A 14,095-nucleotide genomic window follows, 5' to 3' on the forward strand; every position below is an offset into this window, starting at 1 on the left:
AACACACAAGTTTTCTAGATACAAAGCTTAAATTATACCATCTCCTATAAGGAAAAAATAGTCTTTAAAACATTACTTCTACATCCCACTTATGAATAAATTCCTTTATTACTCCTCTGAATGGCTCTTAATGTCTAGGAGTCTCCACACAGGGTATGGTGATCCATCAATCTCTATCCCACTAAGCACAGAAAAGACAGACGTCAGCTTGATTTGGAATGGAGAAGAGTTGCACAGGATTTAAGGGAAAGTATTACAAAATCCTATCTCACATTATGGAATCTTTTTCAATGGAGGATTTTAGGGGAAAAAAAGCTTTAAAAACAAAACAAAAACAACAACAAAAACCCCAATCACCAGGAAAGAGATGGTCAGTCCTTGCTTCACAGCTCAGGGAGTTAGACTGAATGCACTCAAGACCACTTCCAGCCCTTCATTTTTAATATCAGCTTCCTTACAGCTGCAGTCATGCACGCTTAAAACTGCTTTCACCACCACTAATGTTTGTACATAGAAGTTAAAATCAAAGTTAAGAAAACAAGGCACTGACATTGAGCATTGTGCCATTTCTATTCAAAGAATCAATCACATATAAATCTAAAGGGAAAGATATTTTTGCATGGGCTACATAAGTCACACAAAGAAACCGATTCATCCTTAAAGATTAGAATATCTGCAAATGAGAAGTATGGATTTTGCAGAAAAAATACTTGTTTGGGATCTAGCTGTGCTGCTTCAAAGACATTAAGCACACTTTCAAAAAAGGTTGCTTGTGACTACATACTAGAAGTAAATCAGGAAACTCACATACAATTGCTGACTGAGGATCAGTCGACTTTTTTCCCTGAGCGCACAGTTTCAGCAAACCAAGGGGAATTTTCATTAACTTAGCCCTATTCACCCTCTCCCAAGCTACTGAAGCCCTCGGTTCAAGAGGAAGGAGACAAAAGCTTTAACAGCCCATAGTCAGAGCACAGTATTAGACACTGCCGCCTTAATTCTCATTGTTACACACATAAGTTCTAACTACTTAGTGACTTGATCAATGCTTTTAGGGAACAGTCATATTTTAGATAGATATATCTATATCCTATACACATAAGGTAATTTTAAGCAAAACCCAAATTATGGAAATGCAGAAAGTAACTCCTGAATTAACTCCTGTTAATGGTGTTATTAATCTGTTTCTTTTTCTCAAGTTACACAAGAGATTTTAAATGGGATGCTTTGGTAAATTATTTCTTTTAACCTGAAACTATGTTTAATTACATCTTTTGCTCTGTATTTTCAAAGAGATTAATAGAATGAATCTCCAGCTAACCAACATGGAATTGGCTGATTATATCAACAACAGCTGTTCTCTTCTCTAAAAAATCGACTTGTTTTTCCCCAGACCTCCAGCAGTACCCACACAACCAATCTAGGTCCAGCTTCAAGCAGAAGGAGTTGCAGTATCGGAAGATCAATCAAACTGCAGGTTACAAAGATCCATTTCTAGGACATGCAATATCTACATGTAAAATTAGTCAATATAGGTCATTTTACAAAGCAGGTAAGATACTTATTTGACAACAATATAACGTTGACATACACAGTTTCTTTAGCACACATTTAAGAACAACTATTTTCAAACTAAACTATCTGTTGTTAAAGGCATGTAATTTTTTACGTGATTGTTCAAAGAACTAGTGAGCTCAGGAAAGGAATTTCTGGGATAAAACTAAGACAGTTGACCTCAGTAAAAGTTTTGCTGTTGACTTCCTTGGGGCCAGAATTTCATTCCTGGACTTCATGCAACCAAAACATTCATTTTTTTCTGAAATAAATAAGGATTAAGTTGAACTTTCTGGCAAGAGCAGATTAAATTCACAGAGCTAGGTAGAGTCAAATCTTATGTCTATAGCAAATCATTCCCCTCCCTCCTCCACAAATGAGTATAACACAGCTTCTTGGCAAGAGCAGTTCTTCTGGGTGAAGTCTTAAAAATCTAAATTTCTGTGTACTATGTGGAAAGAACAAAACAAACACCCTTCCCCCCCAATCTATGCATATACCAATAAAAAGCCAACACTATTTTCTCCACAGGAACAAGTATTTTGCTTTAGAAGCCCTGACTAATTTTCCGAGCAGTTCTGTTGATGATTCTATCTGCTTGCTTCATTTTACTAAAACGATTTCATTTCTTGAACAATGCATACATGCAGTACTAGCACTTTACATTGTTTGGAACAGATACATGCATAAACAGTTTTCTACATCTCCCACTTTTTTTGAATTTTAGGTGTGGCTAGATTTCTGAGACAAAAACAACCACATTGAATAAGTGTATATAGGAGATTTTAAAATATTGCATGTAAGACTGTGAAGAGCATTTATAGCAGTAAAACTAAGAATGTTTAGTCAAAAAATATATCTTCTTATAAAGCTGAATGTTCTGTAGGAAGAAAATAGCTTTTTTTACTATACAAATTTTTAGTAACTGATATTCTACACTAGCCAGACTGAATGGACTGTGATGCCAAACGCCAATACTCAATACACACGACCTAAACCAACTTTACTTCCTGTGCATTACAGGAAATCCCAGGCCAGAGCCCAGACATAAGCTGAAGTCTTCGGGAGTTGCTGCGTAATAAAACTAATAATAAAATCGTTTTAAACTTAGACACCAGGAAGTAAATCAATAAATTTTAACAAAATAAAATGCAGTAATCTGCAGCCAAGTAAATACTTAATTTTCTCTAATATATCCATTCTAGCTCAGTTTATCATAGGCAATAATGTATCTTTTTGGACTGCTCTTTCACAGAATTGCAAGAGCTACTCTATGCCCCAATTTGTTGTAACCTTACCAAATTCCACATCCCCAAAGTCACGTTACCAAGTGGAGAAGACTCTCCTACCCCAAAAAAATCTGCCTAAGCTCTCCTCACAGAATTAACAGTAAGGTACCAAGATCAGTTTCAACGCACAGAAGTTTCTTCTGTTTTGTTATAGTCTCAATCCCTCAATGATCCAGTGGATTGGGAGCAGAAATCAATTAGTGGCCAACGTCCACCCTAGACTGACCACTGAGATCAATTCATCCCTCTGTTCTGAGCTCTGTCAACCCCACTTATAAAGTCTCAGAGGTGAGAGAAGGGGAAATGAGGCCCTGAAGACTTCAGCTTTTTGTACTGGGGAAAGGTCTTTTTATATTTCAGGCCACTCATGAAATGAAACTGAGACAGTATAATTGTGCTTCTTAAACTTCTGCATTTAGAACTTGAAGCAATATTCTTGTCCCTTTCTTTGCCACCACCTTCCACAATATTCTGCCATGCAAATACTCAACACATGCCATAGTGGTTACTGATATGGGATTCCTGGGATGACTTGCAGCTCTTTGCCCTTCCATTTGCCTATAAGAGAGACCCTTTGGCTCCAATGGCTGTCTAGTGAAAGAAAGCAAGACGCTTCACTCCTCATCCCCACCACGGTGCAGTCACCACCCAACTGAAGTACCTGTGCCCCAAAACACAACACAGGCCTGACCCCTTTCCCCCTGCATCAAGAGGGGAAAGAGACAATCCTTTATTTTAGATACTACTATACCACAACTTCTATACTCACCAGATGGTACACTGGTACAAATCTTTAGTACAAAATTTCTTCCTCTAGCATTTTTACCAGGTTAGTGACATCTCCTCCCTTCCCTATACGTACACACATCTATCCATTCCTGTCTCTCAGCAGATAGAAGTCTTCTCTTCTCCAGCACCCCACTATGTTCATTACAGAAACCGGAGCCCCTTCTTCCACCATTCACGCCTTAGGCCAGGCTCTCACAGGGGTGTCGCTGCCCTACAGACGGGAGGGATCGTGCCTGGGGCATCACCTCGCCCGGCGCCCCTGTAGCTTCCCTTTTCCCCCTGTCAGAAGATAACTCCTCCCCACTCCGGTCGCTCCCGCCAGGGGCAGCTCGCCCACCCACCCCACCCCCACTCCCCCCGAGAAAGGAGACCCCTCTGGCCCTTGCGGGGGCGCCGCCCGAGCACGAGCCCAACGCCCCGCTTCCCCGCACCACCCCCAGGCTCACCGAGCCCCCCTCACCGACCTGTAGATCCAGCCATCTTGTCCGAACCCCCCCCACCGGTCCGGGCCTGCACGCGACGCGCGTCACTTCCGCTTGACGCAGCGCGTCACTTCCCACAAGGCAACCGCAGCTGTGGGGCTCGGAAGCACGCGCGGGAAAGGCACGGGGCGGGGGAGCGCGCGAGCGGCGGGGGCGGGGCCAAGGGGAGGGGGCGGGGTCGGAGGTGCCGGTACCCGACGCGTGCCCACCCTGCGGGCCCGCTTCCCGGGCGCCGCTGAGGGGAGCTCCGGCTGGCTTGCTGCGGCGGCCCGCCATGCCCGGAGCTCCCAGGCCGGCCCCGTGGCGGTCCGGCCGCCCCCGGAAGCCAAGGCCGAGCTCTGCCGAATGCGTCCGCTGCCGGTAGCGCCTTGCGCCTCCTACCCGGGAACCACAGCCGCAGGCCGGCACCGCGCCTGGGTTTTGTTGGCAGACAGGAAAAGGCAGCTTGCCTTGCAGGAGGCCGGCGGAGCGAGGCCCGTGAGGGGGCAGCGGGCTCGCTAACAGCGGCACCCGAGTGCGCCCCGTCAGCGTTCACAGGGATGTGAGGGAAACGCTCACCAAAGCTACGTGAAGACGTACGGAGGACGAACGCACCCAAAACAGGACCCGTTTGGAAACCCGTGCTGGTGGTTACAGAAGGAGGGGTCAGGGTCCGCTGCTGCAGGCTCAGTGAGATCATGTTGGCGAGGACGCGCAGCCTGAGCACAGGGTTGCTGCGAGCAGCAGTTTCAAACAAAAATGACTGTCCCGCACATAGCTCACTAACAAGTGACAACACCCATATGCTGTTCTTAACATCCTGTCCTATTTTATAAATACGCTCAATCCTTTGCTTTACAGTTTATAAAGGGAGAGTCTTAAACTCATTTACAGATTCTTCTGGTAGAGATCAAAAAGCAAGGATGCAAAACATTTTTCCTCCAGCTAACCTGAAACGCCTTCACCGACAGGGAGTCGCTACCATCCTTGCATGTACAACAGTCTGCCTCCCTTCATTTTTCCTTTGTTAGTTCATTATAGATCAAACACTGCGGTTGCTGCTTGTGCATACATAAAAATGATAAATCTACCGTAGCTTTTAGTTCTTCCATTGATTTCTATTTCCTTTTATAAAGTTACTAGTTTTGACCAGATTTCTGTAACAGGAATAGGCAGGAATTTCAATATTTACACCAACAGAATTAGAAGTAAGCTTTTCGAGTACAGCAAAACCATTTCTTAAGCTGCATTTTGATGATCGGTGGAGCTTTCTGTTGTCACAAGATGATTGTAGGGATTCTCTTCTGTAGCCTATTTCAATATTTCTTTTAGTGGAAACAGTAAGGCTACTGAAGAAAAAGTCACAATATTTAAAGATTTTTCTCCTCTAACTATTATAACATCACTGTAGAAAACATTGCGGCCTCGAACAAAAAAAAAATGCCACACGACTTGTCCCTCTTTTCCCATTCTTTGAGATCAAGAGCAAGTGCAAAAGGGATATTGGAGACCACTACACAAACCTGACCCACTGTGGTAATCCTGAATGTATCCCGGAGCAGCAAAAATACATTTCCCCAGCCTGTGCTTCTACTTGCAGTAAAACTAGACCCTGCCCGGCTCCAAGGCCAGAAAGGAGCACTACGGCCACCCAATACCTGTGCACTTGTTTTTTCAGAAGGATTCATCCTCCTTCTTTAGGTGATCCAACGCCAAGGATGAATAGCACACCTGCGTACCTTCTGAGACACGATACAAATACGGCTGTAGGCTTACCAAACCAAAGCCAGCCTGTATTCCCTGAGCCTCTGAAAGCACACAGCGGACTCCACGGTCCATCTATGTCTACACCCATCCACTAGATATAGGACCCACCTTACGCTTAGCAGCAACAAATTATTTCAGTACTAATTGGAACCACAGGAAATAAAGATAAAACAGGGGCCAAAAGGGGAAAAAAGCATAACGTCGCTGGCCTAGGTGAGGAACCCTGCGCTGAATGACTCTGACAGCTATTTTGTTTCACTCTTCTGATGTTGTGGGAAGTTTACCGGGAAAAAACACGTATTTTTTTGCAACATTGAACTTGAGAGGAAAAATACCTGACAACTAGAAGCTGAACACATTCAAAGGTGTCAAGTTTCTTTTCTTCCAAACAATCAAGAGCTTACACCTGGTAATGAAGTCACCTCTCACTCTCTTCAAAAAGAAGAGAGTTCTTTGAAATACAACTTCTGCGTACAACTTGGTCAAAATAGGGTAATGGTAATCATTACAGCAAAAACCTTTTATAAACTTTATTGTCAAATATCACACAGCGTCCCTTATAAGAAAACTTAGAACTGCAGTGTGCTCAGCTCAGAAAACCAAGGTACTACAATCATGTTGTGGAATAAATTTATTTAAAAGAAGCATTTCACAGAGTTGAGATTTTTGAGTGCAGATTCTACAGATGGCCCTCTTGCTGTAAAACACTGTCTCCAGAGTTGCCAGATGATGGTCGCCAAGCTCCATCCCACCCCTGGAAAGATTTTCTAAGTAATATTTAGAACAAAGTATTGATAAAAGACAAGTAAGGAATAATTATTCCCCTTTCTCAGACTACAACAAACACAGACATAGGATAACAGTATCTTCCAGCAAGTTTAGTACAAACAAAATATTTTTCATAGAATGAATAACTAACTTGTGTAACTCATTTAAGCATGATATTACAGAGAACATAACTCTGTGTGAATGGCAATAATAAAAATCAAACAAAGCTGAATTCCCTCATGGTTCTTTACACAGAATCTCTCTATCCAACTTCTGACTCAGAAAGCGCAGACAGACCCAGAGCAGTCACTCCTTTGACACGGGGCTCTGGAAACTACTTACCCATCATAAGGTAATTTCCTCCCACAGGTGGTGCTTTTGGGTGCTAGGACCCTCGCTTCTCTCAATCCAGTAAATTCTTCACAAGATAGTTTACCTAAAAAGTAAGGACATAAAACACCACACGGGATGAGAAAAAGCTCTTACTTCTATTTATATCATGGTGCATTTACAAGCCCTAGCAGACAGAAGAGCCCCATTATAGGAAGCTGGGCATAAATGGAACGAAAAGTCATTAGTCTAGACAGCTTACAGTCAGAAGCCATAGTTCTGCGAGTGATTGCAGACTGCACTTGTACAGAGCCCCACTGAATTCTCTCATTTCATCAGTGCACAACTTGCGTCTGATTAGCTGAGAAGAGCACCATTACTCATCCTCTTTAAAAGAACACAAAGTGTCGGGTATTAAGCAATAAGAGAAACACAGAAAACATGGAAGCAATAATAATCACATAGAAAACTACTACAGAGTCTCATTCCAAGCAAATGGACATTTAAATCATTACCTGAGCCCAGAGAGGACTCCTGAAGACATAACACTTTTCTTTCCAGTAGGCTTCATTTTAACAAGCCTCTAGCAGTCTTAAAGTCACAATACCTCTTTTCTCTCCAGTACATGGAGAATACAAGAGAAATAAGCAAATTCAACTTCTATCCCATCCATCCAGAGGTTAACTCCTTTCTTGTCATGTCACGGGAGGATCTCCAAGCTCCCTTACTTTCTCCGCAGGTGCTACTTGCACATCATGCAAGTATCTCCTCCTTCCTTAACTTGAAACTCAATTCATAATTTTTGTTTCCTGATTTCCATTTGTTTTAATATGTACTCCCAAGATCCTGATTGCACAAATTCACTGTATTTATAGGAAGGACATTTTGCTCATTTCCTCATGCTGTCTCAACCTGGAAGTACAACCAGTTAAATACCTGAATGAGCAAGTAAGAAAATCAAATTAGAATTAAAAAAAAAAAAATCCCATGAAGACTTAAAATGTGCAAGCATAGATTTACAGAGAAAATTTCCATGATATTTCACAGATGTGAAAATTCACGAGCAAAGGACACAATCTTCCTGCCAGGAATAACAGAGCTATAGAATATTCTAGCCCACTCATTCTAATAAATAGTCTACACAACCAAAATAGAACAAAAATAATGAGTATTACTCACAGCAGAAATACAAAATTTTGTTCATTATACACTAAACTATAATATCAAATATAAATTTAACTAATGAAATCATAAACCAAAAATTTAAGGGCACATTAAAAAATCCCTCATTTATTTTTCTCTATTTGTTCATGTCATTTATTATTGTATTAGAATGTCAGCAAGATTTGTTATTTCATGCAAAGATTATGTTTTTTCTCCCTGTATGCAAAAGAACAAACATATGATTTTGAAAAGAAAAAAATGAAATATTTAAAACAATGTGTTAACTTTTTTTAGATTACAATTCTTTCAAGTTTCTTTACACCATTATACAAGAAAAATTAAGTGTAAATAGGAAATATTTTTAAATGCTATTGTTTAGTTTATAATGAAATAAATGTTGAAAACATATACTGGAGAATGCGGGCATCGATCCCGCTACCTCTCGCATGCTAAGCGAGCGCTCTACCATTTGAGCTAATTCCCCACTTGAAAAAAAAAGCTTTGAAACTGACAGTTACACACTCTAGACTTACTGAGACCTACAAGGCAACCACACCCGATTATAAATTTATTGTTTCTTGCTGAGTCATTCCTTCTACTCACCAACTGACTGCAACTCACAGCTGGAATCATGTGATACATCTTTCAGCATGTACACTACCAGAATAATTTTTATTCATCTCTTTTATAACACAAGTCTTTGTTATTTAGCTGTTTTCATACAAGAAGCTCTCCAAAAGATCGAGTTATGTCTGGCTTCTCTGGGGTGACAGTGTCAAGTGAAATTAAAACGGATCTGTGTTTTCCTTATTTATTACCTCACCAAATGCACTTCCCTATAATTAATACACTACTTTTAACAGCCTTAAAACACCGACTTTTTGAAAAATTAACACACCCAAGCATGACAAATGCTTGCACGACTTGACACAGAGCGCAACGCCTACATCGCAGACAGGGAACATAAAGGATGTACGGCAACGGGCCACCTTCCACATTTTCATTTTCACCTCTACTCGCCTACAGCAAGTATTTAACTCAAAATGCGTATCCAGAGAGACAGTTATCTATTGCTACGGCTCCTTGGAAAAAGCTTCTGATTGCACAAGTCCTCCTTCCGACATCTGTCAGAAAGTTGGAAAAATTACACCAACTTCAATCAGCAGGCCCACCTGCGCCCCCCCCCGGCCCGGCCCGCCATGCCATGCCATACCGGCTGTCTCCAGCCGCTTAGCGGCTGGAGACAGCCGGTATGGCATGGCATGGCGGGCCGGGCCGGGGGCGAGGCGCATGCGCAGCGCCCTCGCCCCGGGAAGCGGCGGCGAGGCCGTCCCGCTTCCCGCCGGCCCGGGGAGCAGAGGGACCTCGGTCGGCAGCCGGCCTCTCCGCTCCCCTGCTCATCTACACTCTCGCCCCCGGGGCCTCGGCCATCCCTCCTGCAGCTGTGCTCCCTCACGGAGCTGCCCCAGGGCCTCGTCTTCTGCCGCTCTATGCCTGCCTTCGCTTCCTCGGAACGGCCCTCTCCCCTTCCACAAACCCTTGCCCTCGGTATTCCCGAATGCCCCTGCCACGCACCCCCCTTCTCTTCCACTCCCTCCTTCCTGCTGCTTCCTTCCCTGAACTCAGCACGCAACCTGAAGCATGGGTGAAAGGAGGGCTGTGATCAGGGAGTCAGAAGAGGGACTGGAAAGCTCTCAAACTCGAGCTCAACTATGATGTGAAGGAGTTTGTAACAACTTCCACATGCATGTAGTTGATCGATCCAGGTTTTTCAAGCTCAACTAAACCCAGGCTGAGTTCCACTTTACATCTTCCCCTTACTTATTATTTTAACAACAGAATTCTCTCAGGTATCTCTCTGAAACATAAGCTTGCTACTGCGTATAAAGTGATGTACCCAGCAAGAGAATTGGGACTCTGGTTCTATGTGGAGTGAGAAGAGTTTACAAAGTCCAGCTGATTTGACATGGCAGTGTGCACTTGCGCTCTTCTCCATGAGCTCTATGTACTCTTTCACATACAGCCGAATTATGTAGCCCATAGTCTACCACATGGTGACATTTTGACCGTTGCTTAAACATCTTCATTTACAGAGTCAATTGTTTTTGTGCTGTGTCGGCACTACACCAGACAATGACTGTTTGCCAAGTTAAGCTGCATTTCTCACTCGACAGCAGAACGGGAAGCGTTACTCATCCATCAAGTCTAAGTCAGGCTAAGGGGAAATCGAACCAGAATGTGACTGGAGGTAAGATCACCACCTGACCGGTTTCCAACTGGCCTGGCTTGTTTTCACATTATCTTACCGGCTTCTGGTGACGCTGAATCTGCTGGTTTATGTACATTAGCCCTGACATGTGACAGATGGCTTGGAGCTACTGTACGTACCTGTTCAGCTGTTCCTGCAGCTGGATTCTGTGGCAGGTGGCAACACAAAGTAGGAATAACTGAAAGTAACCCACTGTCTTTACTCTGCGTGGCAGTATTCACTTAGTGCTTGACAAGCTTCAGCATTGATTTGCTACAGATTTCCTGATGGTGCTAGCCACAAGAAAATAGGAAGGGGAAGAAAGAATAATGGTATTCAGAAAGAAAACATAAGTTGTCAGCTCTAAGAGCATGAATGCTGCAAGTGAGAGTAATAATCAGAAATAAAGCTGCTGTGGATTTATGGCCATCTGTAAGTTTAAGCTATGTTAGATGCTTTTTTTTTTTTGTTAATACTAAAGCTAGTCCTGCCAGAATTAAAAACAAGAATTTTTGGGGGGAGGGAGTGAATGATTGTGTATAGGTTTTTTTTATGTTTGCAGAATGTTTTAAAGATTAAAAACAGCATGAAATTGATGTATCTGTAACACTTGAAGTAAGGATCTATCTTTGCCATATAAATAATTAATTTCTTTATGGCAGCTGCTAGAACACGCACAGACACTTCAGCATGTTTTCTGTGTTGAAAACACTAGGTGGAAAACATCATAGCTTTCTGTGTCTCAAAACCTCCTTGTTCTTTCTGAAAGTTAATTAAAACAATTGATCAACTATTGGTAACAAAACTTAAGGAGACCCTTGGAAGGCATCGTCAGCTGCACGTAACTGTCAAGTCAGACTTAAATGAAAAAATTCAACCCAGAAGTGAAGTGTTTGGATAGTTACACGGAAAGCTATGACAGCTGCAACCATATGTCTCACTTGGGGCAGCTTTCTTATCGCAAGCATTTCATTTGTAGTAGAAACTGTGACACAAAATCCAACTGAAGTAAGGCACTTTTTTTTTCCCCCATGTGATCTTATTTATGCAGAATCAACCACCTTTGGACTCTCATCTGGGCCTAATAGCACCTGCTTACTTGATCATCTGTAGGAACTTAGAGTGAGGTAGCTAACCAACACTAATTATTCCATGGTAAAGGTCAAGCATTTTTAGTAGTGATGACAGAGAGCATATTTAGATCAGGCATTCCTGAGTAACTTCCTGGTTGGGTAATTTTTTTTTTTAATCCCTTTATTTTAGAGTATCACCTTATTTTTGTCTTTATCTTCAGAAAAGATAAAGCTTTCCTCACAGAAAGTTGTTTGGAGGTGGCTACTATCAATTCAAATGCTGCTTTAGTCTTAAGTGACTGGTAAACAATTCAAAGTCTGCATTGATCTTGTTTCAGGTTGTTCAATACCATTAACATTTTTTTCATAACCCTTCTTCATTTGAGAAGTGTTGAAGTAGCTGTAATTTTACTAACATTTAGCAAAAGGAGCACTCATAAGCTACAGAAAGGCTTTTGCCACCAGAAAAGTAGCTCAGCTCTTGCTGAAATTTTTTGAATTCCTGTTTTTCCTTCTTTTACTTTTTTCCAGAAAAAATATCTAGCAATATGCAAAGATAACAAGGTTACAAATGCACAGCAGATGGGTTATTGCCAAAACTTCAGAGACTCCAAGGAACTAAGGAAGAAGGGTGCAAGCTGGAGCAGCTTAGCCTACACAATTTCACTAAGCCTGCTAGCAGGATAAGTCAAAGGTGCATTTTCCCACCTTCTAATAAAACCACCTTTTCTTGCTAGCAGTTAACCTGATGTTTGGTGTCAAAGGTTCAGAGGCCAAGATTTTTTTGTAAGACAGGAGAAGCTTTTACGGTTGCAAACAAGCCTTAAGTCTTATAAGCTCTTTAAGAAAAAAAGGAAAGTGACAGAGAAAGCTATATTATATATCCAAGTTATTTAAAATTCATGCTCTCAAGTTGTAGAAACTACCAGGAATGTAGTTGTAAGATAAGAATTTTGCCCTCCTTAAACACAGACCAATATACATATTTTTAATTACTTTTTCCAACCTCCACCCTCAAAGCCATGCCTAGGATAATGCATAAGCCTAAATACAAATTTACACTTTGAAAAAACCCCTAGGTTCACTTAAAGGTATACATAGCTGTTATTCCTGTTACTTACATCCATTGCATTTGGGAAACCTAGGACAAAATCCACTCTTTCCAACATTGCCTTTCTCCCCTCGATGACAGAGAAGGTAATTTTAGCACTAGCTGGCTGAGGAGAGAACACCAGAGCTGGCCACCAGGCAGGCTCACCACACGAGCAAGGCTTTTCTTTTGAAGGCTTAACCTGCCGTCCCAACAACAGCCTCAAGGACTAGGAAGGGAACCGACCTACAGCATTTCCCTGTTACCACAACAGCACACCTCCCAGCACAGCCTCTTCCCCGCGCCATCTATATTTAAAGAAGAAAAAGGGCGGAGGGGGGAAGCAGGCGCCGCCGCAGAATGTTCTAGCACTGGGTGGGGGGTGCTCAGTGCCCGGGAAGGGCTGAGGAAGGCCAGGCCCTGAGGGGGCTGGAAGGCGGTAACCTGCGGGCTGGGGGAGGTGTGTGGAGGTTGTTGTCAACCTGAGCGAGTCCGGGCTGAGACCATCGAAAGGCAAAGCTGGCGGAGGAGGTTTGTTTGCAGCCTTTTACTCAGGGGTTTTCTGGTCGTGATGGTTGTCTTAGTGGGTCTCACGAAATCTGGTTTTGAGGTCATGGGGGTGCTTGCTTGAAGGAGGAGGTGCAGCGGGTGGTGCTGCTCCTCAGGAGAGGGGGTGGTTTTGTGGGTTCTTCTGGGGCACTTCCTACTACTGTACTGTGCTACCGTGGCTCAGGCTCCAGCTCTCCTTCGATTGCTCTGAACACCTGCTACAACACGAATCTTACATTGCATTAGTAAAAATTTAATAGCTGTTGTTTTCTTTGTCTTCTGATACTGTTTAGCCAGAGTTCACTTAGAGTGAATTATTGAGCCCAAGAAAGAGGTGGAAGAATCAAATTGGAGGGATAACATGGGTTGAAGAAGTTGTTGAAGTGGGTGCTAACTTAAACTTTGTGCTTTCAATTTAGCTTGGTTGTGATGTTTTTGTGCTATACTTGTGTTTTGAGTACACCGTAAGCAGGTAGCTTCATCAGCGAATGCAGCTCTTTTACTGATAGGTCTGTTTTCCCTGTTTGAATTCTAAAATGACTGAGTAGCATGGTGGTGTATAAATTAAAAAAAGACAAGCTCTCAGATTTTCATATGGACCTAAGTAATCAGATGCTAAACATACACTGAATTTCAGTGAGTTCTGTGTACCTTAAACCTCTAATCTTTGAACATTGCAGCCAAACATATTTTTCAGATCATTCTATATAACCAGTTCCTTGGGTCTTTTTATGTTTTGTTTGTTTGGATGAGGTTATTGTTCTTAAAACTACTCTATTATTCTGGAGAAATTCTTATTTAGTGAGTACATAGTTCTGTTTCTTAGTAAAATCCACAGGATGTAGGAATCTTAATCTTCTTCAGTCTTCTTCTAAACTAGGGAAATCTTCGTCACTCTCACCCCTTTTAACTTTTGCACCAAAAGTGAAAGATGGATAAAAATCTGAAAGATACATTGTCCAGTGTTTTGTGGAAGTCGATGGCTTTGCAGAGCCTCTAAAGGAACAAGGGGA

At 42.4% G+C, this 14,095-nt stretch overlaps 1 protein-coding gene, 1 long non-coding RNA gene and 1 other non-coding gene across 3 annotated transcripts in view; all 3 read right to left on the minus strand.

Annotated features, from left to right (window-relative positions):
- The window catches only part of UBE2V2 (ubiquitin conjugating enzyme E2 V2), a 30,820-nt gene extending 26,676 nt beyond the window's left edge, over positions 1-4,144 (minus strand). The window contains exon 1 of the mRNA XM_050892937.1: positions 4,097-4,144. Coding sequence (XP_050748894.1) covers positions 4,097-4,112 — 16 coding nt within the window. The 5' untranslated portion in view covers positions 4,113-4,144. The remainder of the gene's footprint in view (positions 1-4,096) is intronic.
- Positions 4,145-6,492: 2,348 nt separating this feature from the next.
- On the minus strand, positions 6,493-12,754 carry LOC127013879 (uncharacterized). The gene is made up of 4 exons (XR_007766128.1): positions 12,565-12,754; positions 10,511-10,663; positions 6,971-7,064; positions 6,493-6,614 (listed from the first exon to the last, which is right to left on the minus strand). It is a non-coding gene; the product is annotated as an uncharacterized LOC127013879 (long non-coding RNA).
- Positions 8,534-8,606, minus strand: TRNAA-AGC (transfer RNA alanine (anticodon AGC)). Its single transcript has one exon. It is a non-coding gene; the product is annotated as a tRNA-Ala (tRNA).
- Positions 12,755-14,095: the final 1,341 nt, after the last annotated feature.

The sequence above is a fragment of the Gymnogyps californianus genome, chromosome 2 (assembly GCF_018139145.2).
Source record: "Gymnogyps californianus isolate 813 chromosome 2, ASM1813914v2, whole genome shotgun sequence".
Lineage (NCBI taxonomy): Eukaryota > Metazoa > Chordata > Aves > Accipitriformes > Cathartidae > Gymnogyps > Gymnogyps californianus.